The sequence below is a fragment of the Eupeodes corollae genome, chromosome 1, assembly GCF_945859685.1.
Source record: "Eupeodes corollae chromosome 1, idEupCoro1.1, whole genome shotgun sequence".
In the NCBI taxonomy this organism is placed as follows: Eukaryota; Metazoa; Arthropoda; class Insecta; order Diptera; family Syrphidae; genus Eupeodes; species Eupeodes corollae.
Genome location: NC_079147.1, coordinates 169,745,272 through 169,768,513, shown reverse-complemented (window position 1 = coordinate 169,768,513; position 23,242 = coordinate 169,745,272). Strand labels below are relative to the sequence as shown.

At 32.7% G+C, this 23,242-nt stretch overlaps 1 protein-coding gene across 1 annotated transcript; it reads left to right on the top strand.

Moving 5' to 3' along the window:
- The first annotated feature begins 481 nt into the window (after window positions 1–481).
- Window positions 482–20,555, top strand: LOC129939413 (zinc finger protein 391-like). The gene is made up of 5 exons (XM_056047411.1): window positions 482–1,815; window positions 1,871–1,991; window positions 12,661–12,859; window positions 19,679–19,784; window positions 19,850–20,555. The coding sequence occupies exons 1-5, from the start codon at window positions 540–542 to the stop codon at window positions 20,089–20,091; spliced, it is 1,944 nt and encodes a 647-aa protein (XP_055903386.1). The 5' UTR covers window positions 482–539; the 3' UTR covers window positions 20,092–20,555.
- Window positions 20,556–23,242: the final 2,687 nt, after the last annotated feature.

Below are 23,242 nucleotides of genomic sequence, written 5' to 3'. Positions count from 1 at the left end.
GGAATCGAATCGAATCGAATTGAGATTTCGATCCAGGTATATGGTGGCACTGAATCGAGGAATCGAATTCAAATGGAATCGAAATGACAATTGGGTTGTATTTGTGTGCGTACTGCTACGTGAATAACTTTCACATTTTATAACAATGCTCTCAACACAGACGACCGCCAAATTAAATTCAGCTTAGAACCAAAAATACTCCATTTGAATGGAGTATTTTTGCTTAGAACAAGCAAGATGGAAAAAACTTATCGCACGCACACAATCAAGACCTCACACACCAATAACTCGATTCCCCGATTCAGGTTTACAAACAAATTTTCGATTCGATTCACCTCTTTCAGTGGGATCAGATCGAGTAATCCTATTTCGATCCGATCCAGGTCTATACGGCGCTAAATCCTGATTCAATTCGGATTCAATTCTCCTTGTAAACGCGGTAAATTTCTTTCAATACAAATTGTAAAGTTTTTTGTGAGTAAACCAAAAGTAAAGTAAGCAACTTAGTCTGTTAATTTCAGTCAATTACATATTTAGCAATGGTTGCGATATGTCGCTTGTGTGCTTCATTAAAAAACTCGGAAACGTTGACGTTTATTCCAGACAACAGTCATGATTTATCTATGAAATTGCTAAAATGCTGCCAATTAAACATTGATTTAAATAATGTTTTACCTCGCGGTGTGTGTCCTGAATGTATTCGTAATTTGAGTGCGTCTTTTGAATTCTACGTAAAGGTCCACGAATCTCAACAAGCATTGGAAAAAATTTTAAATGTTCGAAATAAAATTAAAAACTTTGGTAATATTTCGGAAGAGAAAAAGATTTTGGAGAAGCAGAAATCTTTAGATTTGATTGCAGCTGCAAATGCTTCTCAAGAAGAACTATCTATTGGGACTGAAATTCAAATAGGTTATGCTGAAGTTAACAAAATTGATCCCATGAAGATGTTAGAATGGTCGGATGATGTTGATGAGCTTTCGACTGTGGAAAAAGATAATGAAATAATAATAGAACATACAAGACAGAAACCCCTATGCACTGAAAGTGCGGACGTTAAGTTTAAAATAAGAAATTTCCGTGGCAAAACCTGCGAAGTAGACGCAAAAAATGAGAAACCGAACAATACTATTGACTCTGATGTAAATACGGCAAGAATGTTCGATAAGCAGGAAATTGATTTTGAATTTGATGAAGAGCCATTAGTTGAAGTCGAGGAAGAGAATCAAAGGAATATGAAAAAAAATGGGAAGAAATTTAAGAAAATTTTGCGTAATCCGCCTTATTTCGATTCTGAAAGTGTCAGTTGTTCTCAAGAAGAGTATGTTTCTGTAGGTTTTGATCAAGGTGCAATAAACACTTCCACTTGGTATGATTATGTTTGGAAGTGCGTACATTGTTCGCAAATATTTTCCACATCTCGAGAACTTGCCGAGCACTATAAACAAGTTGAAGAAAAAGAATGTGTCTGGGTTTGCGCCGATTGTATGAAAGTATTCCCCCGTTACTATAGCTTGATTAATCATATACGTCAACGTCACCGCCAGCACCTGGGATTGTGTTGCGATATTTGTAGTGAAAATTTTAGGTCTTTTGCAGAACTTGATAGCCACCGTCAATCTTTGCATGACGATTTGATTTTTAAAATGCTTATCTGTTCCAAATGTGGAAAAGGTTTCAAAAATACGAATTCGCTGCAGATTCATAGCAAATGTCATCTACCTGATAATATGCGATTACAATTTAGTTGCAATTTATGCAGCAAGAATTTCCGTAGTGCATCTAGCTTGAAATTTCATCAAAAGACGCATTCAGGTAAAAGTTATTAAAGAAGTTTTTTTTTTTTTTTAATTTCTTTCAGTCCTTTAAGGTTTAAAAGATTTCGTCTGCGACCAGTGTGGGAAGAAGTTTACACAAAGGGCGAATTTAGAAGAACATTTGGTGACACATATCGAATTTACTCCCTATGAATGTGATCTGTGCAGTAAGCTGTGAGTACTTGCATAAAACTTATTTAAAATAACCGAAGTAAATAAGTATAGTTTTTCTTTTAAAATAAGTTATTTAAAAAACAGTAGCGTTTCAACATTGAATAATTACAATTAGAAGGGACACCGGGCAGATCCTGCTCTAGATGACTTCACTTATTGCTTATAATGCACTAGTATCGAAAGGCGATCGGTCTATCAAATACAACACTCAATTTTACAGATTTCGTTCATAAGGGAAATTTACTTCAATTTGTAATAGTAGAGGAAGATAACGGAATATTATTTGGAATAAAAAACAATAATAAACTGTTTATGTATGTCGGTTGAAGTGTGGCATTGAAGGCCAAATCACGTTCGCTGCAGAAAATGTATTTTTAATGTTATTTTTTATTTCGTTCTCATTCATAAAATGAAAATGATGTTGGTGCCTGTATGTAAATCGACATGATGATGATTTTTGAGTTTCGTTGTGTTTTTCTTCAATTTTGTTATTCGTTTGATATGGGTTAGGATGGGTTTATTATTGGGATAATAGATGAATCAAACTTTACTAAAAAGTATAAAATTGCAAATGTACATAGATATAGGTAGGAATATTGTTTAAGCTAATATTAGGTAGGTAATTAGTAATTACGTACATACACATATGTAGGTATTTATTTGCACAAATGAAGGTCAGTAGGTTAATATGTATAAAATAAGTTGGGGCGTACCTATTGGATTTTTCAATTATTTTAGGCAGATTTATTTGCTTTCAAAAATAGTATCGAGTGAAGAAAAAAATATATAGTCAAAGTGGAGTAAAAAAATGATTCCTAAAGCCTTTTTGGATCATGTTAACATTCACCAGTTTACTGTGCGTACACAAATAACATACCATCTTTTCTCGCATTGTTGAATCCATTTTTATAGTTCTTAGTAACACTCAAAAAAACTTAAATGTTTTGTGTTTTGTGAATAATTTTTTTTATTTGATATTTTTTATAAGAGTGAAAAGTAAATTAATTCATTAAATATTTCCAGAACATACACTTACTTACTAAATCATAAAATAAAGACAAAAATGGTTGTGTGTTAAAATAAGACTATTAATGTAATAAATTATTTTGTTTGAATTTTTACACTTTTCACACTTGGCAGTTAGTATTTTGTAACCCTTGTTTTGCACCACATTTTTGGCATTAACTCCACAAGTTTGCTGCAGGTTCTTTGTGGTACTGCGTACCAAGCTTTTTGAAAGTTGTTCCACAAATCTTCCTTGTTTCTTGATTTTATTACAATGGCCCATAAGTTTTTCAATGGATTTAAATCTGGAGATTAAGAAGAGAAGGCCACCATATCAATCATTTTCTCTTCAATCCAGCTTTTGACTTTTCGACATGTATGCTTCGGGTCGTTGTCTTGCATGAACTTCCACATCAACGGCATTTCATACTCGGCATACGGAAGCACTACGTCTTCTTGTATTTTTGTGTACCGATGCTGGTCCATTTTGTTTTCGATCCGATAAGTTGGACCTACCCCGTACCACGAAAAACATCCCCAAACCATGATGTTTCCACCTCAGTGCTTTACTGTTTTCGTAGTATACCGTAGTTGATGTGCATTTTTTTTTGACCTCATACCCATCTCTTACCTTCTGATCCAACTAAATTTACTTTTGTTTCGTAGGACCACAGAACGTTTAGCCATTTTTGTCCATTACCCAATTTAAATGGTCTTTGGCTAATCTAATTCTATTTTGTCGGTGTATTTTGGTAAGAAGTAGTACTTCCCTAGGACTTCTTCCAAAGAGATGCTGCTCCTCAAGCCGTCTTTTAACTATTCTTTCACAGATAGGCAAGTCTAGCACCTTTAATTAATTAATTTTTTATTTAATTAATTTCCCCAGAATACTTAAATGAGTCTTTGCTAGGTAAACGTTTAATTTGAGTATCAAGTTTTTGGGATGTTTTTCGTGGTCTGCCTTTTTCTGTGTTGTCTTTTTTGAGCTGTACACGAATGTCTTGGATCTCACAATTATTTTGGCCACTTCCCGCTGCGACTTTCCATCTTGCACCAGTTTGAGGATAATTTCCCTCATGGTTTGAGTGCAGTACTCCGCGACCCATTTGTTCTTGTGAATTCTCTTTATAAATAAGAGTATTTTATTCCAAGAATGGTGTTCTGTTAAATATTTTATTTAAATCATTACAATTTCAACATAAATTCAAACAGAAGTCACTTGGTCTTATTGTTTCGTCCACCTCCACTGAATGTTTTTTAGGTTTGTTTACTTTTTCGTTTGGACGTCCGTACGTTCGCGAATGTTTTTTTCGCCGTCCATACCTCAAAAACCAGTAGAGATATCAACTTCAAATAAATTTTGTTATACAGATAATAATGCAGAATGATGCAGGAAGGACTCAAAAAATTGGATGGGTGTTTTTTTTACCATAACAATTAAAAAAAAAAAGATGAAAATGTTGGTTTACCCAAAATATCTCACAAATCAATAACCCTAGATAGTTTTATTAAATTGTATGTTGTATTGTAATGTGATACCAAAGAAGAATATTTTTGAAAAAAAAAATCCAGTTAAAGGTTTTTTTTATAAATAAAAAACTAAAAAAAAAATATTTGTCAGCTCAAGTATTTTACGAACAAAAAATGATTTTATCTGCAAAATAATTTTGTGCAACGAAGAATAACGTTTTTGATATCTGGTACAAATTTGAAAAAATCGAATTTACAGTTTTTTACATACAAAATGAAAGTATAAAAAAATGACTAAAAGTTTGAAACTTTTAAATTTTAAGGAATAATTCAACTGACAACTTTTTTACCAAAACACGAAAACCTACAAACAATTTTAGCAAGATAAATCGGCAGACGGGATGGGAAGTTATCAGAGTGGGTTCGTAGTTCCTAGGCTCTTTTTATAATAATGTGTTGCGCCAACCTTGAACAAGACATAATTAGGTATATTTATTTGTTTTAATTAAATGAAATTGACAAAGGTGTCTATGAAAGTTAACCTCCCTTCGGAAAAATATCTACCTACCTAATTTTCAAGGCGGAACCTGAGTATAATTGTATTTGTACCTTAGGTGCATCTACCTTTAAAAAAAATTTGAACACAAATATTGAGAGAGGTATACCTTCTTTGTAGATTCATATCACAATATGTCTACTTAAAATATCTGTTGAATAGATGAAGGAAAGTATTTACCTACCTATTTACTAGGCATATATAGGTCCTAGTTTATTTATTTATTTACATCTGCAAGCAATTTACAGCTAACAGATTACGACTAAAGAATTCTTACAATAATGACAATAATTGATATTTTTTGAACGATATCTATATACAGTATTAAAAAATAAATAATAGGAAAACACTTTCCTTAAAACAATCTCTCGAACTACTTAAGTCAACATAATGGCAAACTTTATTGAAATTAATGATAGCTCTAGAGACCGGCTCATTAAAAACATAGTTTGTTCTGTGAAACTGTTCATAAAGCAAATCTACTGATCTAAAGGATCTTAGCGGCGCGTAGATAGGTATTATCGAAAGAAGGTGAGGGCATCTTACATGGTAGCATAACACATCCCTCACAAGCATTACATCATGAATTTTTCGTCTTGATTCAAGGGACTTAATACCCAACAAAATACATCTTGCTCTGTAATCTGGTGAAAAATTCCAATTAATTTTATAAAATATAAATTTTGTAAAACGCCTTTGAACTTTTTCAATTCGATCAGAATAAGTGCTAAAAGTTGGGTTCCATATAACATCTGCATATTCTAATACAGACCTAACAAGAGATGTATAAAGCGACAATAAAGCAAAAGAGTCACTAAAATCAACGCAATTTCGCTTAATAAAGCCAACAAGTGAATTAGCTCTGCTGACAATATAGTCAATATGACTTTTAAAAGAAAAATTTGAACTTAGAATTATGCCAAGGTCTTTGATTTTAACCACTCGAGAAAGTGTATTAGCCTCTATTAAATAATTAAAATGAATAGATGTTTTAGATTTGAAGAATGTGATCACATTACATTTTTTTATGTTTAGATTTAAACTGCTAGCAGTACACCAATTCGCAATTAGGTTAATATCAGATTGTAAGAGGTGGCAATCTTCAACACATTTGATCTTCAAAAATAATTTCAAGTCGTCAGCATATAAAAGACACTTAGAGAATTTTACAGTTGACGCAATGTCATTAATAAAAATATTAAAGAGCAGAGGACCCAAATGACTACCCTGAGGGACGCCAGAAGTGCATGAAATAGATTTTGAAAGAGAGCTATCAATTATAACTTTGCGACCTGCCTGTTAGGTAAGATGAAATCCAACTTAAAAACTTAGAATGGAAACCAAAGATTTCCAGTTTTTGCACCAGAATGTTATGGTTCACAGAATCAAAAGCTTTGCTAAAATCTATATAAATCGCATCTACCTGATACTTATCTTCTATGAAATTTATAATATATCTTGAAAATAGTACCATATTGGTTGTAGTGGATCGCCCAGATATAAAACCGTTTTGGAATTCAGATATAGATTCCTTGGTTAAGAATTCAATTTTGTTTTTTACAATACTTTCAAACAATTTAGGTATTGCTGAGAGCTTAGAGATACCTCTATAATTTTCTATCACATTCTTAGATCCAGATTTATGAATTGGAACTAGATTTGAAGTTTTCCATGTATTGAGAACGACTCCTTCGGATAGGGACTTATTAAAAATACAAACAAGGGACTTATTAAAAATACAAACAAGAGGAATACAAAGTACTGAAGCACAAAGTTTGAGAAATATAGCAGGGATGCTTTAAGTCCTGATAGCACTTCAGAACTACTTAGCTTTAAATCACCAATATCAACCTTACTTGGTATATTGGGAAAACAATAATGATTGATAATATCAGGAGTTGAGTATACCGATTGGAAGAAGTTTGCAAATAATTCAAGAATAGAATCAATGTTTGACCCTTCGGTATCCTTATAGGACATATTTTTGGGAAATCCATTTGATTTCCTTTTCGTGTTGACAAACGACCAGAATGAGTTACAATCTTTCTTAATATTACTCTCTATATTCATGATGTAACTCTTGTGAAGGAACTTATTAAGTGTGAAAAAATCTTTACGTATTTTACTAAAATAAGCATAATTTAACTCACTTTTTGATTGCTTGTATTTGTTAAAAGCTTTACGTTTAGCGTTTCTTAGGTTAATATTGTTAGTTAGTTAATACCTATGTATGCAATTTGCATAAGGTACATAATATTATGGTGTTATATTATGTTATATTCAACTGATAAATTTTTTTTAGGCAGATAGGTATACATACAGTTTTAAGTTTTTTCTTGAGTTAGGTAAGTAAGGTACTAACATGTACCTAAGATGTCTTGTTGAACCTTCGCCGATGTACGTTGTTTATCAATGTTTTGATTAAATTCAAATACTTTGTAGGTAAGGCGGACGATTTTAAGTAATTTTTTATTTTGCTTCAAAAAATTGTAAATTGTTTTTTTTTACAAACCACATCAAATTAAAGTTGCAACACTGTTTCAAAACCTTAAAATAGAATAAAAACAGCGTAAACAAATAATGTACATGAATATTTAAATAATAAGATGAGATAGGTATGCTGGTACATATGTACATTACAATCAAAAAAACACTTCCTTTAAAATTTAACCTCCATCGGGTTTGATTTAGTATGAAACTTAGGTTGAAACTAAATGATCAAGACCAAGCTACGTTATGAATAACTGCTGCTAGCGAAAAATTTTGCTTGATATAAAATTGTTTTCGTTCATCATTTAGTTTTCACTTAAGTTTCATAATTAAGTGCTGTTGTGGTTGAATTCTGAGAAAAATGTACTTTTGAAGCACTCTTCTACAAAACATTGCACAGTAGATTTTAATTTTTACATAATTTATGAATTCTCTTGTGGGAATTGTCAATCCTCAATAAATATGATTTTCGAATTGACGGAATTTTATAAAATTTTCCCTTGTTTCATAGTTATTTTGACACAAGGACATTATGTATATAGAATACCTTTGTTGCTTTTGTCCATAAACAATTTGCATAAAAACGTCATTTTTCTTTAGCACAGATTTTGCAATATATCCTACAAAATATGTTAAGGACATTTCATCGTCATTTTCATTTATTTCATTCCAATTATTCTCAACGTCTCCTTAACAGAATTAAGATCAAATTATTTATTTGATTAAAGTAAGGCATTTAAAATTGTAAAAAAATTTTCTTGAAATAGTAATGCATTATATATGTGCATATATAAGTAGGTACTATTAAATATAATATTTATATTTCATTTTTGTTGAAGTTTATTTAAAAAGTTAAAAACCTTCAAATGCCTTTACTTAAGAAATTTAATTTTGAGTTATCATACAACATGCAGTTGGCCATATCGTACTGTCATTCACAAAACTATGTATTGGTAAAATGGAATATCTGTCAGTAGCGATACAAAAATTCACGAAAAAGTAATTGCCATTTTAGTAATAAAATGGCAATTTTATTTGCACATGAAAAATGAATAGTATCATGGGCCAGATCGTTTTCGAAATCTGACGGTGATGCTATTCAACCTGATGTTTGCCTTCTTAATAGTGTCTTGCTTTAACAATAGTTTACATGTAGCGATAAGTATGCCAACATTAGCCAAACGTGGTAGAATAGTTTTGAATGTACTATTTCTAGCAAGTTTATATGCCTTTCTTCGTGGAATGTCTATGGCACGGTACCCAGTAAAGCTGAATATTATACTGTTATGCCATCTCCATTAGAGATGATCGAGAGTATGGGAATCTTATAGAGTTTTTACAGACAGAGTCCAGAGATTTGATTTCAGTCTGACTATCTATGAAAATACGAAAATCAGAAACGCTTTTTTTGGGTTTTAGAAACTAAAAATTTAATAAGCACCAAGTTGCTTTTAAATCTAAGAGAGGATGTTCCGGTGCTCTGCTACACATCGATCATTACATATCAAAAGCTTTATCATCCCGAAACCACATTGCGCTACTTTCATTAGATTTTGACAAGGCTTTCGACCGCATAGGTATCCACTTAATATTAAACAATCGCCATTGTTCACAGCCCTGTCACTACTGGCTACCTTTCATGGACAGCCACTGCTCCCTTCTTTGTGTTGGCTGCAGAAGAAACGGTAACATCCTTTAGGGACAAACTACCGTCCGGTCTAGAGAAGATACCAGTCTCAACATGTTCGCCTTTTTTTGTTCATTATTGATCCCACAAGTTGCAACGAAAAGGAGGACCGCCTGTACTCTTACAGATAAAGCTAGTTAATTCAGAGGTCGCCAGGTATCCGGATACTCCATTAGAGATTGAGCTATTTCTTGAATTGGGCCCCTCGCCAGGCTCATCATCGGCACGAGTCGTTTAAAACCTTATATCCAGCCCAATAGTAATAAGAAGCAGTTGGAATAAAGAGATATGTAGGGGAATATAGTGAGAATCAGTAAACAGATGTTAAGATATGTTACCTAGCGTGAGAAGGAACACTGGGTACCTTTTTCGCAATTATTAGGTAAGAGGTGGGTTGGTAATTGGTGACCGAGAATCATTGACCTTACTCAGCTTCTACAACTCGAAAAGTTCGACGCTCAAGTAAAAGTAGTTAAATATAAAGTAGATAAATATTAAAGTTGAAATTAGAATTAGGAATCGTGACAGATTTTGTTTTCAAATAGATCCAGATATTTCAAGCCAGAGGTCTTAAGTTCTAAACCTGATTGTGTCATCTAAAGATTTTTTCATTGGTACTGCATCTTGCGAAGAATTGACAAATCCTCCAAAAGTAATTCCTGTCATGAAAAGTGCTTTCTCAAATCATCCGTTCGGATTCTACTTAAAAATGTAGGTCCACTCCATCCTTGACAACATTACTTGTACACAGAAATGGTTGAGGCCCTAGTTCCCAACGGACTGTTGCGCCATCAATTTATTCACTTATTTTCATCCCACTGCTTCAAATAATTGAATGTCAAAGCAATTGTCTTGATAAAGTGGATAATTTATTGCTTTTTACAGAGTGATCGGAATACACATCATGTACAATTTTATTGGTGTACGTTCATCTGCCGGAGCTTTCTGGGAGATTATCTCTGATAAAAGATCTGCATGCAGTGGAAACGTTAAGAAACTTTTTCCAAAATACCCTCGAGCTCTGCTGCTTAGAAAGAGAAACTGATGTTATTGGTTCTACAATTTATGGTATTGTAGTTTTTTTAAATTCTGCCAAAAATATTGAATGTATTCTTTGTTAAAATTAAATATTATAGTAGTACTATTTTATTCGATGTTTTTTTAAATAAAAGTATATTCGCGTAAGGATCACCCTCTCATCTTTAATTAAAAACTCTAAAAACTGTCCTCTACAGTTAAAAACTTTTCGGTCTTTCCATCAGAAACCTCATTTTTTGATATAGCGGTTGAATTGAAAATATTTTATGTAGCTTTAGAAAATAAAAAAAAAGTTTGGAGCATACCGTGCTCACTGCATCCCTGTTGGTGTTAAGCGGAAATTGGATCGACCGTGATGAGTTCAAAATGGGATTCCAAAAAAGTGAAGCAAAAACTTTACGAAGATGTTCGAGTGGCTTAATTCAGTTAATGATGATCAATCACTTTAATTTGGTTTTGTTCCGATTTGAGTATTTTGCATGATTGCACGTAATTCAACTTGAAGTACACTGGCACAATCAGACCGCCGAAAGGATTTAGAGACAATTAGGGACTCGGAGAAAATACCCGTCCAACTCCACATTCCGTCTTTGACCCGTCACAAAAGATAGTGCACAATTGTACGCACCCGGAATTTATTAATATTACAGGACAGATTTTCTCTTGTAATAACGGAATTTATCCGTTTAATTATTCAATTATTTATAATCCGTTTAATATGAATTAGATTAGAGTTTCAACCGTTTCGTGGATACAATGTTTATCAGGCCGAAAATTTTGTCATCGTCAATACTTTTAAAGAGAGAGATGGAGAGGCCCACAATCAATTTTTTTTTCAGAAAAGATAATCTCTCCAGAAAAATTTTGTATAGAGTTCTCAAAAATCTTGATTGTAGCAGATATTAAATTTCGTTCTGAACATTTTTATAAGATCAGAAAAGTCTTCGTTCCACCGGGTTTTTTAGGGTTGTATTTACCTGGACAAGAGATCTTGACACCAATTTTAATTAATGGTTCAAAAATTTAAGATTCTAGATTCTATGTTCAGATTCAGAATATTGTCTTGTTTAGATTTAACGGTTTGACCGTATTTCTTATTTACAGTAGGTTTTTTTTTAACAGAAAATATTTGTGATCCGAAAAGAAATTCACTGAGAAGACTCCAGCAAAAAATTACGGTTGTTAGTAACAGTAACATCAAGTACCCAAACCGTAATGATTTCCAAGCACGGAAAGGCGAAGGAGTGTTTAATCTATTAGTTTATTTTAAATAATAAATAATGTCGAGAATGCCTTGCATTTGCAAGGTCAATTCTCAATGACTTATCACCTTTTATCAGGCTAATCACCTTCTCCGGTGGTGATTGTCTGTAATGGACTGCGCGAGTATTTGGATCTAAAGAAAAAGTTCACGATGTTCAACTTAACTAGCCGCTACAAAAGTTCGGGAACCGTCCCACAAAAAATATGAGAATAAAAGTTTCTTGGCAATTATTTTTGAATGAATAATTTCTTTTAATTTTTGTTGCAAATTGAAATAAATAAGACTGATAGGGTAACATCTATCATTTTTGAAACAATTGCAGATATTCTACAAATCTGTGAAAACATTAACTATTTGAGCAGCATTTTCTGCCAAGTAATGATATTACATGAGTTAAGTGTACTCTCAATAAGTTGCATACCTTCGAATTTTGAATTTTATACTTGGATTCAGTACTATTGGTGAATGGTAAATTGTCGTTACCTACGGTGTATTTCTTTGGTGTAAACACATCTGTTTCCAAAATCTCATAGAGCTGCCAGGAAAATATTTGTCCTCCAGAATCTTTGTTGCACCAGAGTGAGATGCATCTATGTATATACCTTTTCTGCATTTTTTGGTCGGAGATACGTGAAGTTTTAATAAAAACTCTCATTGTAATTAAAATCTGGATTCACACATTTTCTTTTCTCGACTATACTGACCTTGATTTTCTGCCAGTAATAAATTCAACTTAACATTTAAATCTGGTTTCTATTAATAGTTTTAATTGTGGGCTGGTAAAGTATTCCCTGAAATTTATCAAATTAATTAAATCATAAACAATTTAGAATTTGATCAAATGCGTTTCATTGTGTTTTTTCTGCCATTTTTCCAGATCGTGTCGGCATCAACAACTTATCAAGAAAATTCTTGATGCTTTTTTTTATATTTGCGCATTAGTTTATCGAACTTTGCAATAATGGACAATTGACATTTTAAGTGATGCCAACTATATGCGTTTATGAATGTGCTACAGTGATGCGTTTGTAAATTTACACGTTTATTCAAACTTTATTGAAATATTTATCAATAAATTAATTATTTACTTCCTTATTCCCTCTACATATCTCGTACTAATCACTACTTTTAACTAATAAATGAAAAATAATTGTTTCAGTTTTAAGACTTCAGAACGTTTATCTAAGCACAAAACATGCCACACAGATGATAAACCCTATAAATGTAATTGGACTGGCTGTGAAAAAACCTTTCGCACAAAAGATGCCATGAAGTCGCATGGTAGAATTCACACTGGGGAAATGCCTTTTCAATGCCTATTCTGTCAAAAACCATTTCGTTTCAGAAGTACTTTATTGGTAAGTATTCAGTTTATAATTTTTGATTGTGGTAATAGTATATATAATGCATATTAAGAACTTTCTTGTTCGTTATACCATTTGGAGGTAATATTAAAGCGTTTGAGTCATTTAATGCCGGAATTTATTGGGTCTCCGTTATCATCATTGTACAAGCCTGAAAAACCTACATGAGTCTTTTGCATGGAAGAGGGCTCTAAAAATAATAGGTGATAGTTCCCTTTTCATTAAGCTGTGACCAAATTACGAAAATATTGATTTATGTTGTTGTGAACAAAAAACAACAAATTATCAGACAAAAAAAAAATTAAAAAAAATTAAAGATACAAAAAATTAACAGGCAAAAAGTGGATCAAGATAAGTTGAGAGATTTTTTTTTCGCTTCGTGCTTTTTGGCTACATTAGTTCAGCTGCCATACATTTTAAGTGATTTACTGTACAGACATCAAAAAAATAAGGAGATTCTTATCAACTCTCTGATATGGTTCGTGTTATTTTCGATTATAAATAAGCTATTTTAGAGCATAATCAACCTGAAATTTGAAAGTTTTTTAGAACTTTCTGATGCACTAAAACTATTTTGTCTCTTTTTGTGTGTCTTCATCAAGATGTTTGTTGACTTGCGAGAACATAACCTCAACACTCCCTACCTTGGTTACTTCTTTCACCACAGCAATACCTTGATATGACTTCTTTTTACCTTTCGGTCATCCTATCTCTTCCTCCTTCTTCCTCAACCTATAAAAAAAATAAACCTGGCACATTTAAATATTTTCCGCTCAATACAATATAGAATTATTTGAAAATAAATAAATAATAAAATATCAAGCAAGTCAAAGCAATCATGCGATCAATCAAAAAAATGTATAACTTAACACCTCTACACGTGTTCGTTTTATTGAAAATTGAGAGAACTTCCTCCTCTTAATGGTTAATAGTATAGTTTTTTACTTGCGACATATAGGAACTATATGGCAAGTTTTGCATTCGTGCAAAATTTCGAACTCGAGATTTTAATCAAACATGATATTACGATGGTAGAGAAGTCAAAAAAAGTGGGTCCCGCGATTCCGTCCGGTCGGTTTTGTCTGTCTGTCCACGCTCATACAGCCTAAACCATTGGGTCGATTGAGTTCAAACTTGGAAGTTATGGTTTTGAGCAGATTCGCGTTAGGCGTTTTTTTTCATTTTTTTTAACATCAAAACTAACAGTGGCCACCATACAATTTTTTTGGTCAAAAAACGAAAATTCGAATTTTCTCAAAAACAAACCGATAGATTTTCTTTAAATATTCTCTAAAATTTTATTTTTTAACTTGGCTTCTTTGAATATGAAAAACAAATGTTTGTATTGCTCAGGAAAGGTACCAATCACAGAACCGTTACTTTGTTTTTTGATTTTCTCAGCAACTTATTAAGCGATTTCAATAATTTTTTTTCTGAATAAGCTCTTATATTGCTTTAACAATATTTGGTTATCAAAAGTGCAATTTTTTATTGTTTGGATTTTTAAAAAAATATTGAATTTTATTTTTTTTTTAAATTCGATATCTCGAAAACGGGTCAACATTTTTTTACGAATCTCAAATGTGGAGCGTATATTAATAATCTCTAAACAACTGCGTACCAAAAATATTTTTAGAACAAAATTGAAAAATTTTATATATAAAAAATTAATTAAAAAAAAACCGCTCTAACGATTTTCAAAAAAAAAATTTGGAAAATCAAATGTTTTTTTATTTATAAAATGGCATTTAAATTTTTGAAAACAAACTTATTTTTCGGGCGAAATTTTGAATCTTAAAATAGTTTTTTTTTTTAATATTTTAACTGGGCATGAGCTCGAAAGAGCGCATTATTTTAACAAAATTGTATTTACATTCCTAGCTTTTATCTAAATTAGTGCATTTGGTACATATTTATGTATTTTTATAACTAAAATTATTGTAAATACCAACGATATGACCGCCCATGTAGCGCAACTGGATATGATATATTTAATCAACAATCTATTTTAAAGTGTCTATCAAGAAGTAATATCTTGGTAACTTTGTATATGTGATTTTAAAATATTGTTCTTTACGAATAAGGTTGTTTCACACATGATTTACTTGCCTTCGCCTATATAAAAGAATAAATACTTAGTACAAGTTAAAGAAACGGGCCAGAAAGAGTGTATGTATTTTCTATTAGAATCACTTTTTCAACGTATACACATTATACCTATTTATAAAGGTATTACGTACAACTTCTACAACTACTGCTTACGTGTCACTTCTTAACTAAAATCCAAAACGCACAAAAACCTGACTGTAAACAACACATGAATAGCAATTTCTTGTATCTGTTCGTATGCTTGTTATTTTGTTTAAACTTTAACAAAATAAATAAACTGAATGTAAAAACTCCATGTTTGCGCTGAAACCTTGTAGTAAATAAGGAATGTAGTAAGTACCATCTACATACCTACCAATAACATTCCTTCATTATCATCATAGACATGTCCTTATCTATCTATCTGCATAAAGCTAAGCACGCCAATGACCTATTCTTTATTCGTTTAAGACACCTACCTAACCTAACTACACAACCAATAGGCGATCGCTTTACAATTTTAACATTCATGGTCTGACTCTTTCTTATCTTCTTTATTTTCCATCCTGGTTCTTCTTATATGAAATTACAAAAAAGCTATCTAAAGGAAAGAAGCTTTGAAGGAACAAGTTGAATCTATATGAATCTCATCTTAGCTTTTTACGTAATAGAAACCATTTTTCATATACAAAGATCGTACCCAAGTAAAAGCAGACTTATGAATGTAAATAAAACAAATATCGGTAAAAGATCCTAAACAGCTGACGTAAGCATGCAAAAGTTTGTTTCATCCCCTTATTAGATACAATATTAAGCCATTTTGTTTTTTATATAAAGTGCATTGAAATAAATAAAACAAAAACAAATTCATCAACCTCCATATGGAAGCTCTTTATGTGAAAACATATACAAGGATAGACTCAAATAGAATGAAGGAAATTGTGTAGACTTTTTGGGTCGAAAATTAATTATCTCCCTTATTCTGCTGGCTGCTTAAGGGAATGGAAATAGTTATCTCTCGCTCCCGCTGAATTTCTCCACTTTCGGTACTAACGCCCCGCCAACGACACGGCATCTGGTCGCCCTAAAAGTTTCTACTCATGAGAGTACTATGGTTTGCGGTTCTTTTGACAAATCAAATGGCATTTATATCTTTGAAGACAAACTTATTTTACAGGTATATTTTTAAATCGTATGTAATTACTTTTTTTAAACAGACTCTTAGCATACAGGAGCAAGTTCGTGCGACCCAGTCGTGCATTTTATTTGTTCTGGGATTTCGACTAGTTTTAAAAAACAACAAATTAACAGTAAAAATACTTTTATAAAGTATGTAATTTGTACTCAAATACCCTTATCCGAGGATGAAGCCTCAGCTGTTGAAATGTCGTTCAAAATTTCGATTTTTTTTCGATAATCTATGTCCGCGTTTCGTTACATAGATTATGTGTTAATTGTTGGTGTGCAACACGCTTGCTAAACCAAGTATGAGTTCACTATTCCGTACAGTATAATTCCAGGCGGTTTCTTCCTTTAGGATTTTGTCAGGGATGGAAGGGACCTACAGTTTAAAGCCGAATCCGAACTGTTAATTTGAGAAAGTACTTTTCATGACAAGATTTACTCTTGAAGGAATTTTCAATTCCTGGCAAGAGGCAGTAACCGTGAAAAAAACTTTAGATGGCATACTTACATGACAGTTCAACGCAGTAAACTATTCCAATAAAAAATGTATGAAATACATTCTGAAATTTGCTAGATCTCCTGGTTTTATTTTTCTCTTTCCGACTAACCTTCGAGCCGATAAGATCGATCTCAAGTGACACCGCGTTGATTTTCTGCCTTCTGCATTCAAAGCTAATCGGTTTTACCGTTTGTTTTCATTCTATATTTCTTTTCGCTTATAAATATATTCATTGTGGTGTTTTTTATTTTGACTGCGCGGTTATTGTTTTATCAAAAATGAGGGCCTCCGTCCCGAAAAGAAATGGAAATCAATTTTCGCTTCTTGCAGAAAACTATTATCCGTACAAACAAAACCCATAACCCCAAACCCACATTTATTGACCAATACCCAGAATTACGTACTACTTCCAGTTTTAAAAATCCAAGATTTGTAATTATTTGTCCTTTTGATAAAGAAAAACAAATATTTTCTTTAAGCCCATTTTTGTTGAAAAAAGCTATAGAAAATATTAGTAAAGAGTTTGAGCACGTTTTGTAATTACGGGATGACACCTTGCTATTTTTTGTAAAATCTAAAAAAGTATCTGGAGATTTTCTAAAAGCCAAATTACTAGAAGGCATGTGCCCCATTTCAGTGAAACTTCAAGATCAATTAAATTCCACAAAAGGTGTAGTCCTTGCACTATGTTTAATCAATGTCGCTGAGAGTGAAATTATAACTAAAATCACAGGGAGTGACGGATGTCTATAAATTTAATAAAACCGAAAATCGCAAACAAAAACCATCAAGCCTTTTATTGTTCACACTCGATCTGTTCAATCTACCAAAATCCGTAGAAACTGGATTTTACAAGGCTAAGGTTACGGAATATTTTCCAAATCCTATGCGTTGCAAAAATTGTCAACTCCTCGGTCACACATCGAAACGTAGCACTAGGGATCCCACATGTATTACCTGTTTTCTTCCAACACATTCACCAGAGATCTGCGCACGCACCATGTGCGCCAACTGTAAAGCCCCACAACCCATAATAAACCCATCCACTCAACACAATCTATCGAAAAAAACAAAATCAATAAACCCTTCTTCTTCATAAACCCTTCTGTCCTCAACACTTTATCATCAAAAAATCAACAAAATGAAAAAGAATCCACTAAAAATACAGTTAAAAAACGCCATCCAATAAAACCAACAAAAAATCTCAACTCCTAACAATATTAATACTAATCTATATCTCGCTTGACTTCAATTCAAAAAATTACTCACCTAAGAAATATAAAACATACTTCCATAATTTACGAACAAACATCACAGCTGTACAAGGAATTGGCTACACAAATCAATTTCCCATAAACCCTTCCAAAAATATTTCCGTACTTGCAATTGAAATAGAATTGAAAATCAAAGTAATAATTATCAATGTACATATATATACCACCAGACCAAAGATTTTCTTCGTCAGATTTAGAAAACATTGTCAATGCAATCCAAACCCCTGTTTTGATAACAGGCAACTTTGATTGCTAGAGCCCTCTTTGGGGTTCTTCTTGTAGCAACACTCGAGGTAAAATATTTTTTTTTTTTAACAAACACCAACTATAGGTACTTCTGAATAACCGAAGTCCGAGCCACTTTTCAGCCCACAAAATTTTTCTCAAATTGACTTAACCTTAATTTCACCACAATTATATCCATCTACAACCTGGACAGTTCTCTCCGATTTGTATGGTAGTAACTATTTCCCAATCGTGACAAATATAAACCATGAAACCAGTACGAATGCTAAACCCCGCCCAAAATACCAAGTCGACAAAGCAAACTGTAAACTTTTAAAAAAAAAACATAAAACAAACGCTATAAACTTATCGCCAATTAAATTAATTGAATTGGAAAACTTTTCTGCATCTAGTCAGGGGCAAGACACATAGTACCAATATCCCTGCTTCCTTGTATGGGAAAAGATAATTGCTAAAAGATTACATTGGTTTATTGATAACAACAATTTATGCATTGTCGAATATATAGCTCATCGTCAAACGTACAAAAATACCTAAATGTCCTTCAACAACTCACAACGTCATTTCATCTTCAAAGCTAGAAGGAAATCTATAAGGCTGCATTCAATGAAAAAAAATTCTAAATACAGGGAAGAAAAAGGTACTTTATTTACAGGCTGGAAGCCTGTCTAGCGTTGCTCGCAATATATTCAATCTGGTTGACGGTAAATTAAGTCCCAAGTTCCTTTGTAAATGCTAAGGTGTAGAAAACGTACTGGTCTTACGATACTAAAAATCGATGAGCTTTGTCAGAAGTTTTGTCGTGCAGGTTATTTTTCCCCTTTATTCCACCAAAAATGTCTTTCCTTAAATATTAATATATGTATATCCCAGACAATTTTATATTGTAGCTTTATAACTGCTCATAAGTTTTGTCCAGCTCGAAGAACATATCCTTGGTGTTGTCCTCTTTCTCTTCAATGTGGGCTTGTATACATATTAGGCTAATGTAGCCGGATTTAGCCTTGCTGCGAATGGTCATGAGGCGCTTGTTGATGTACCTATAGCTCAAGGCCTGCATCCAAATAGACGTTGTTGATTTTTTCGGGAGCAGTCACCATAGTAAGTATGGAGTCCGTCCCATCCCATCGCGTTTCCTGAATGGCGGTAATATGTGCTTTATAGCAGTATAGGTCCTCCACTAATTGTTCATCGCGGAGAGGTAAGAGAAGGAATTATTGGACAGAGGTGGGTTTTGAAAAAAAACCTGTGGACACTTGTGTCCTAATTGTAATTCGAATTTTTAATTAAAAATATCTCGTTATCGCGTTAGAGTTAAAAAACATTTAGCGTTTTGTTTAAACACTATTTGCTTGATACATTTTTAAATTCAGCTTTACGATTTTCATTTAACAGAAATACCCTACGCTCAGTTTAAATAGACACATTAAATAACTAACTTTTAAGTATCAAGTTTTAATTAAATTGTTCCGCAATTAATACTCAAATCATAACTTACAATGGACATTTTTCTTTTTCAAGACCCATCACAACATTCACACCGGCATCAGGCCCTACTCATGTAATGATTGCAATCACCAATTCACTAACTGGCCAAACTATAATAAACACATGAAACGACGCCATGGTAAGTTTTAAATTAGGTCTGATAAAAGTGTATTCAAATATCTTTTTTCCACTTTTTTATATAAGGAATTGACGTTTCGAGCAAAAATCCCCGTGGCAAAAAGCCCATTTTGCAAAAAAAGAACACCAATAAAAAAGAAGATCCTGAAAAAACCAACAATACTGATGGGGATAAATTATCAACTGATCAGGAAATGTATGAGTATTCAGTAGAAGAAGAACACTTGGAAGATGAAGAATTACAAATTATTGAACTAGAAGACTTTGATCCATTTTACGAACCTGGAAGTGATTTTCAACTACAATAAACTGAAGAACATGCTACTTTTTAAATTCAAACCCTAAACCATTTATGTGACTTGTCTAAATAAAAAAAAAACTAATTTCACGGAAAAAACGATCCCAATGATTTCGACCAACTATGAATTGCGACAATAGCAATACGGATTCCAAAAACAGTCTTTAATGTGAACTAGTGTCTTTAAAAAAACGACTATCGTAAAAAGTAATCGCTGTGAAAAAATAACTAGATATTTCACGATTATCATAATTCGTAGCACGAGCCATTATTAACAAGAACCACTATCAAAATAGTAATTAATATTTCGATATAGCATATGGTTTGAATACCACTATGCGCCGTTCACTTTGTAGCTACTGCAGTCGCCTAGATTATCATATCATTGGCCCTCTCGAAGAGAAGAAATGTATTGCAAATAGTAAACAAAAAGTGATGACACATTCTTAAGTAAAATAAAACCTACGAATTATAGGTTGAAAAACAGTCTTTTATTTTAAATCGTAGGCCTGTAAAATTGTTCGTTAAATATTAACTACCTAGTTTTGGAAAAAAAAAATTAGTTGTGTTTAATGCGCTGCAGATACCTCATATTATATCATATTATTATATCCTCGCATAAACCAATCACAAGCTACAATTTTCGATCATGCATTTGTATAAACGCCCGCCTGTAATAAATGATGTTAAAGACCCGACACACGTTGTTTCATCATATAAATAATTTCTAGAGAACATTTTGCTAGAAATAGATAACTTATGCGGAGATCCAATCTTCAGTTGTACACTATGCGGTGGCTTGCCTAATAAATCCAATGAGTTCAAAAACTCTGTTGGATAATTTATAGCTTCGGAAGCATCACAAACTGTATCAATAAATTTGTATGACACCAAGTCTCCTGGTAACAAATGTTGTATCTTGAGATTTAATTCGTTGACATCCAAATTTTTTTGCCAATGGAATTGCTCTTTCTGCCAGCCAGTTATGATTTGTATATTGTCTGTGTACAACGGAAAATATCTGGTCGTCCGTCCCCTATAAGTAACAGTTGTCTTGAGAGTGCTTCAGCGAATGGATCCTGGAGCGTTTGAACACGCATATTTACATTCAATTGTACTTTTCCGCATTACACCACAGAGGCGATAATTTTAAGCACGCATTGATCTCATCAGCGAACGTTGAACTCGAAATAACGGGCAGTATTTTTCTGAAATCACATGAAAATAGTGCTGCCAAATCGTCTGCCGTTGTTTTTTATATCTTTCAATGTCCTGTTTGTGTTCCATAGTGCATTCATCCCTGCTGATAATTTTACAATGTTTTAGCATTGTGGCCATGAATTATTGTTTTTTTTTTTATTTTGCAAACCGCGTCATGGTTATTTTGAATATCTAGTAAGACAGTTCAAATACTGAATAAGCTAGTCTGCCTCCATCTAATAAAATTTCCGCAATGCCAGAAGATGCAACAGCCAATACGATACCATTATTTTATCGTATTTTAGCAAGAATTAGCGAAATTAGGATTGTTTTGCCAGTTTCACCTGGTGCATCCAAAAAAAAGAATCAACCTTGTCCTGCTGAAACTGCTATCATCATGTGGTCATAAATGGTTCTTTGTTCTTCATTAATTAATTTGACATTGCGAGCGACAATCCTCAATTGCAATCAATGCTTCATTGTACATAACATCACTGCATACTATCATAAGATCCTTGCACCGTGTACGACGTTGATGCAATTAAACCATAGCACTTAGGAATATAAAACATAGATACAAACCTATTCTCAGACCTACATACTGTATATGCAAAATTTCATTGAAATTGATTAAGCCGTTTAGTAGGAGTATGGCAACTAACACTGTGACAGGAAAATTTTATATATTAGATATTCACAGTTAGGGTGGGCTTGTATCTGCAGCTATATTAAATGTGAAGGCCAAAAACCTAAAATAATAGATATTGTCTCCGTAGAAGCGAACTGTGCAAAGTATGAATTTGTTTTAGCATAGAAGATGTTTCTCATGAAATTACTGCAGAAAGTGGAAAAGTAAACCTGATACAATTTAGAAAATAAACTTTTTAATATAGGACTTAATTTATTTCATTGATCTTAGGCCAAATTACTATGACTGAATATACCAGTTTTGATATAAAACTAAACGACCACATAGTGTACTTTTAAACTTGTAGCACATCCCAACCAGTAAAAGACTTATGTCTGAGGTCTAAAGAAGTGAAATGTATTTAAAATTACAGTTATTATCTAAGCTGAATAAAATGTCAACGTATATAATATGAAATGATCTGAATTCACAAATATAATTACAATATTTGGAAAACAAAGAGATACAAAACACGGAAAAACTATTCACTGATTCTGAACGAATTTAGTCTTATCTATGTGAGAAGGAAATAAATCTTCTCCACCTAATCCACAAGCTACACCTTGGATCTCACACGCCACAATTAAGGTTAAGTGCACTACAAAACGCAAAAAATTCAATTTGTCGTTTATCAAATACAACAAATGATTTTCACATCGGTTCTCATATAGCTCTAGTAAAAAGGTCATATGAAGTTCATAAATACCGGTCTAGCCTTCTGTAGCTGAAGATGTATGTGTTCGTTATAATACAAAAACTTGTCCTAATGAACAACCATATATTTTACAACAGTTTTTGACTCTAAACCTTTGGATTTTTTATTTTGACATTTTTCCAGTTAGGTACGTTTTAAACTTTAATTTCCTGGTTTCATTGGGGTGCGAAACACTGGTTTCACTTTTCATATGGCTGATACTTAATTTTGAAATATTTAATAGATGCGGTGCAGTTCTCGTACCCTGCAAATGACCATTTAGGACACTTAAAATTCTGGTTGTGCATTTTCCATCCGTTACAACAATTTTTTCGTTATATATTATTGACATGATCATTTTTGTAAGATGTGGGGCATAGGTAGGTAGTTAGAAATGGCGATCTCAAGGCAACCTAGCCTGAGATCCAATTAGAACTGTAGTGCGCCGTTTTGATACCAAAAACTCGTTTGACCTTTGATTGAAAGGGAAAGATTGATAGAGAAGCTTCATAGCGATTATGTTAGAGCCATTTTGTCGCATTGAGAAAAAAAGATTAGGTCTCTAATCTTTGTCTCAGA

Excerpts from the sequence above, each read along its gene's own strand:
- LOC129939413 (XM_056047411.1), top strand. The coding sequence starts at position 540 with ATGGTTGCGATATGTCGCTTGTGTGCTTCATTAAAAAACTCGGAAACG. Across the intron at positions 1,816-1,870 it reads TCATCAAAAGACGCATTCAG|GTTTAAAAGATTTCGTCTGC; the intron begins GTAAAAGTTATT and ends CAGTCCTTTAAG. Across the intron at positions 12,860-19,678 it reads GTTTCAGAAGTACTTTATTG|ACCCATCACAACATTCACAC; the intron begins GTAAGTATTCAG and ends TTCTTTTTCAAG.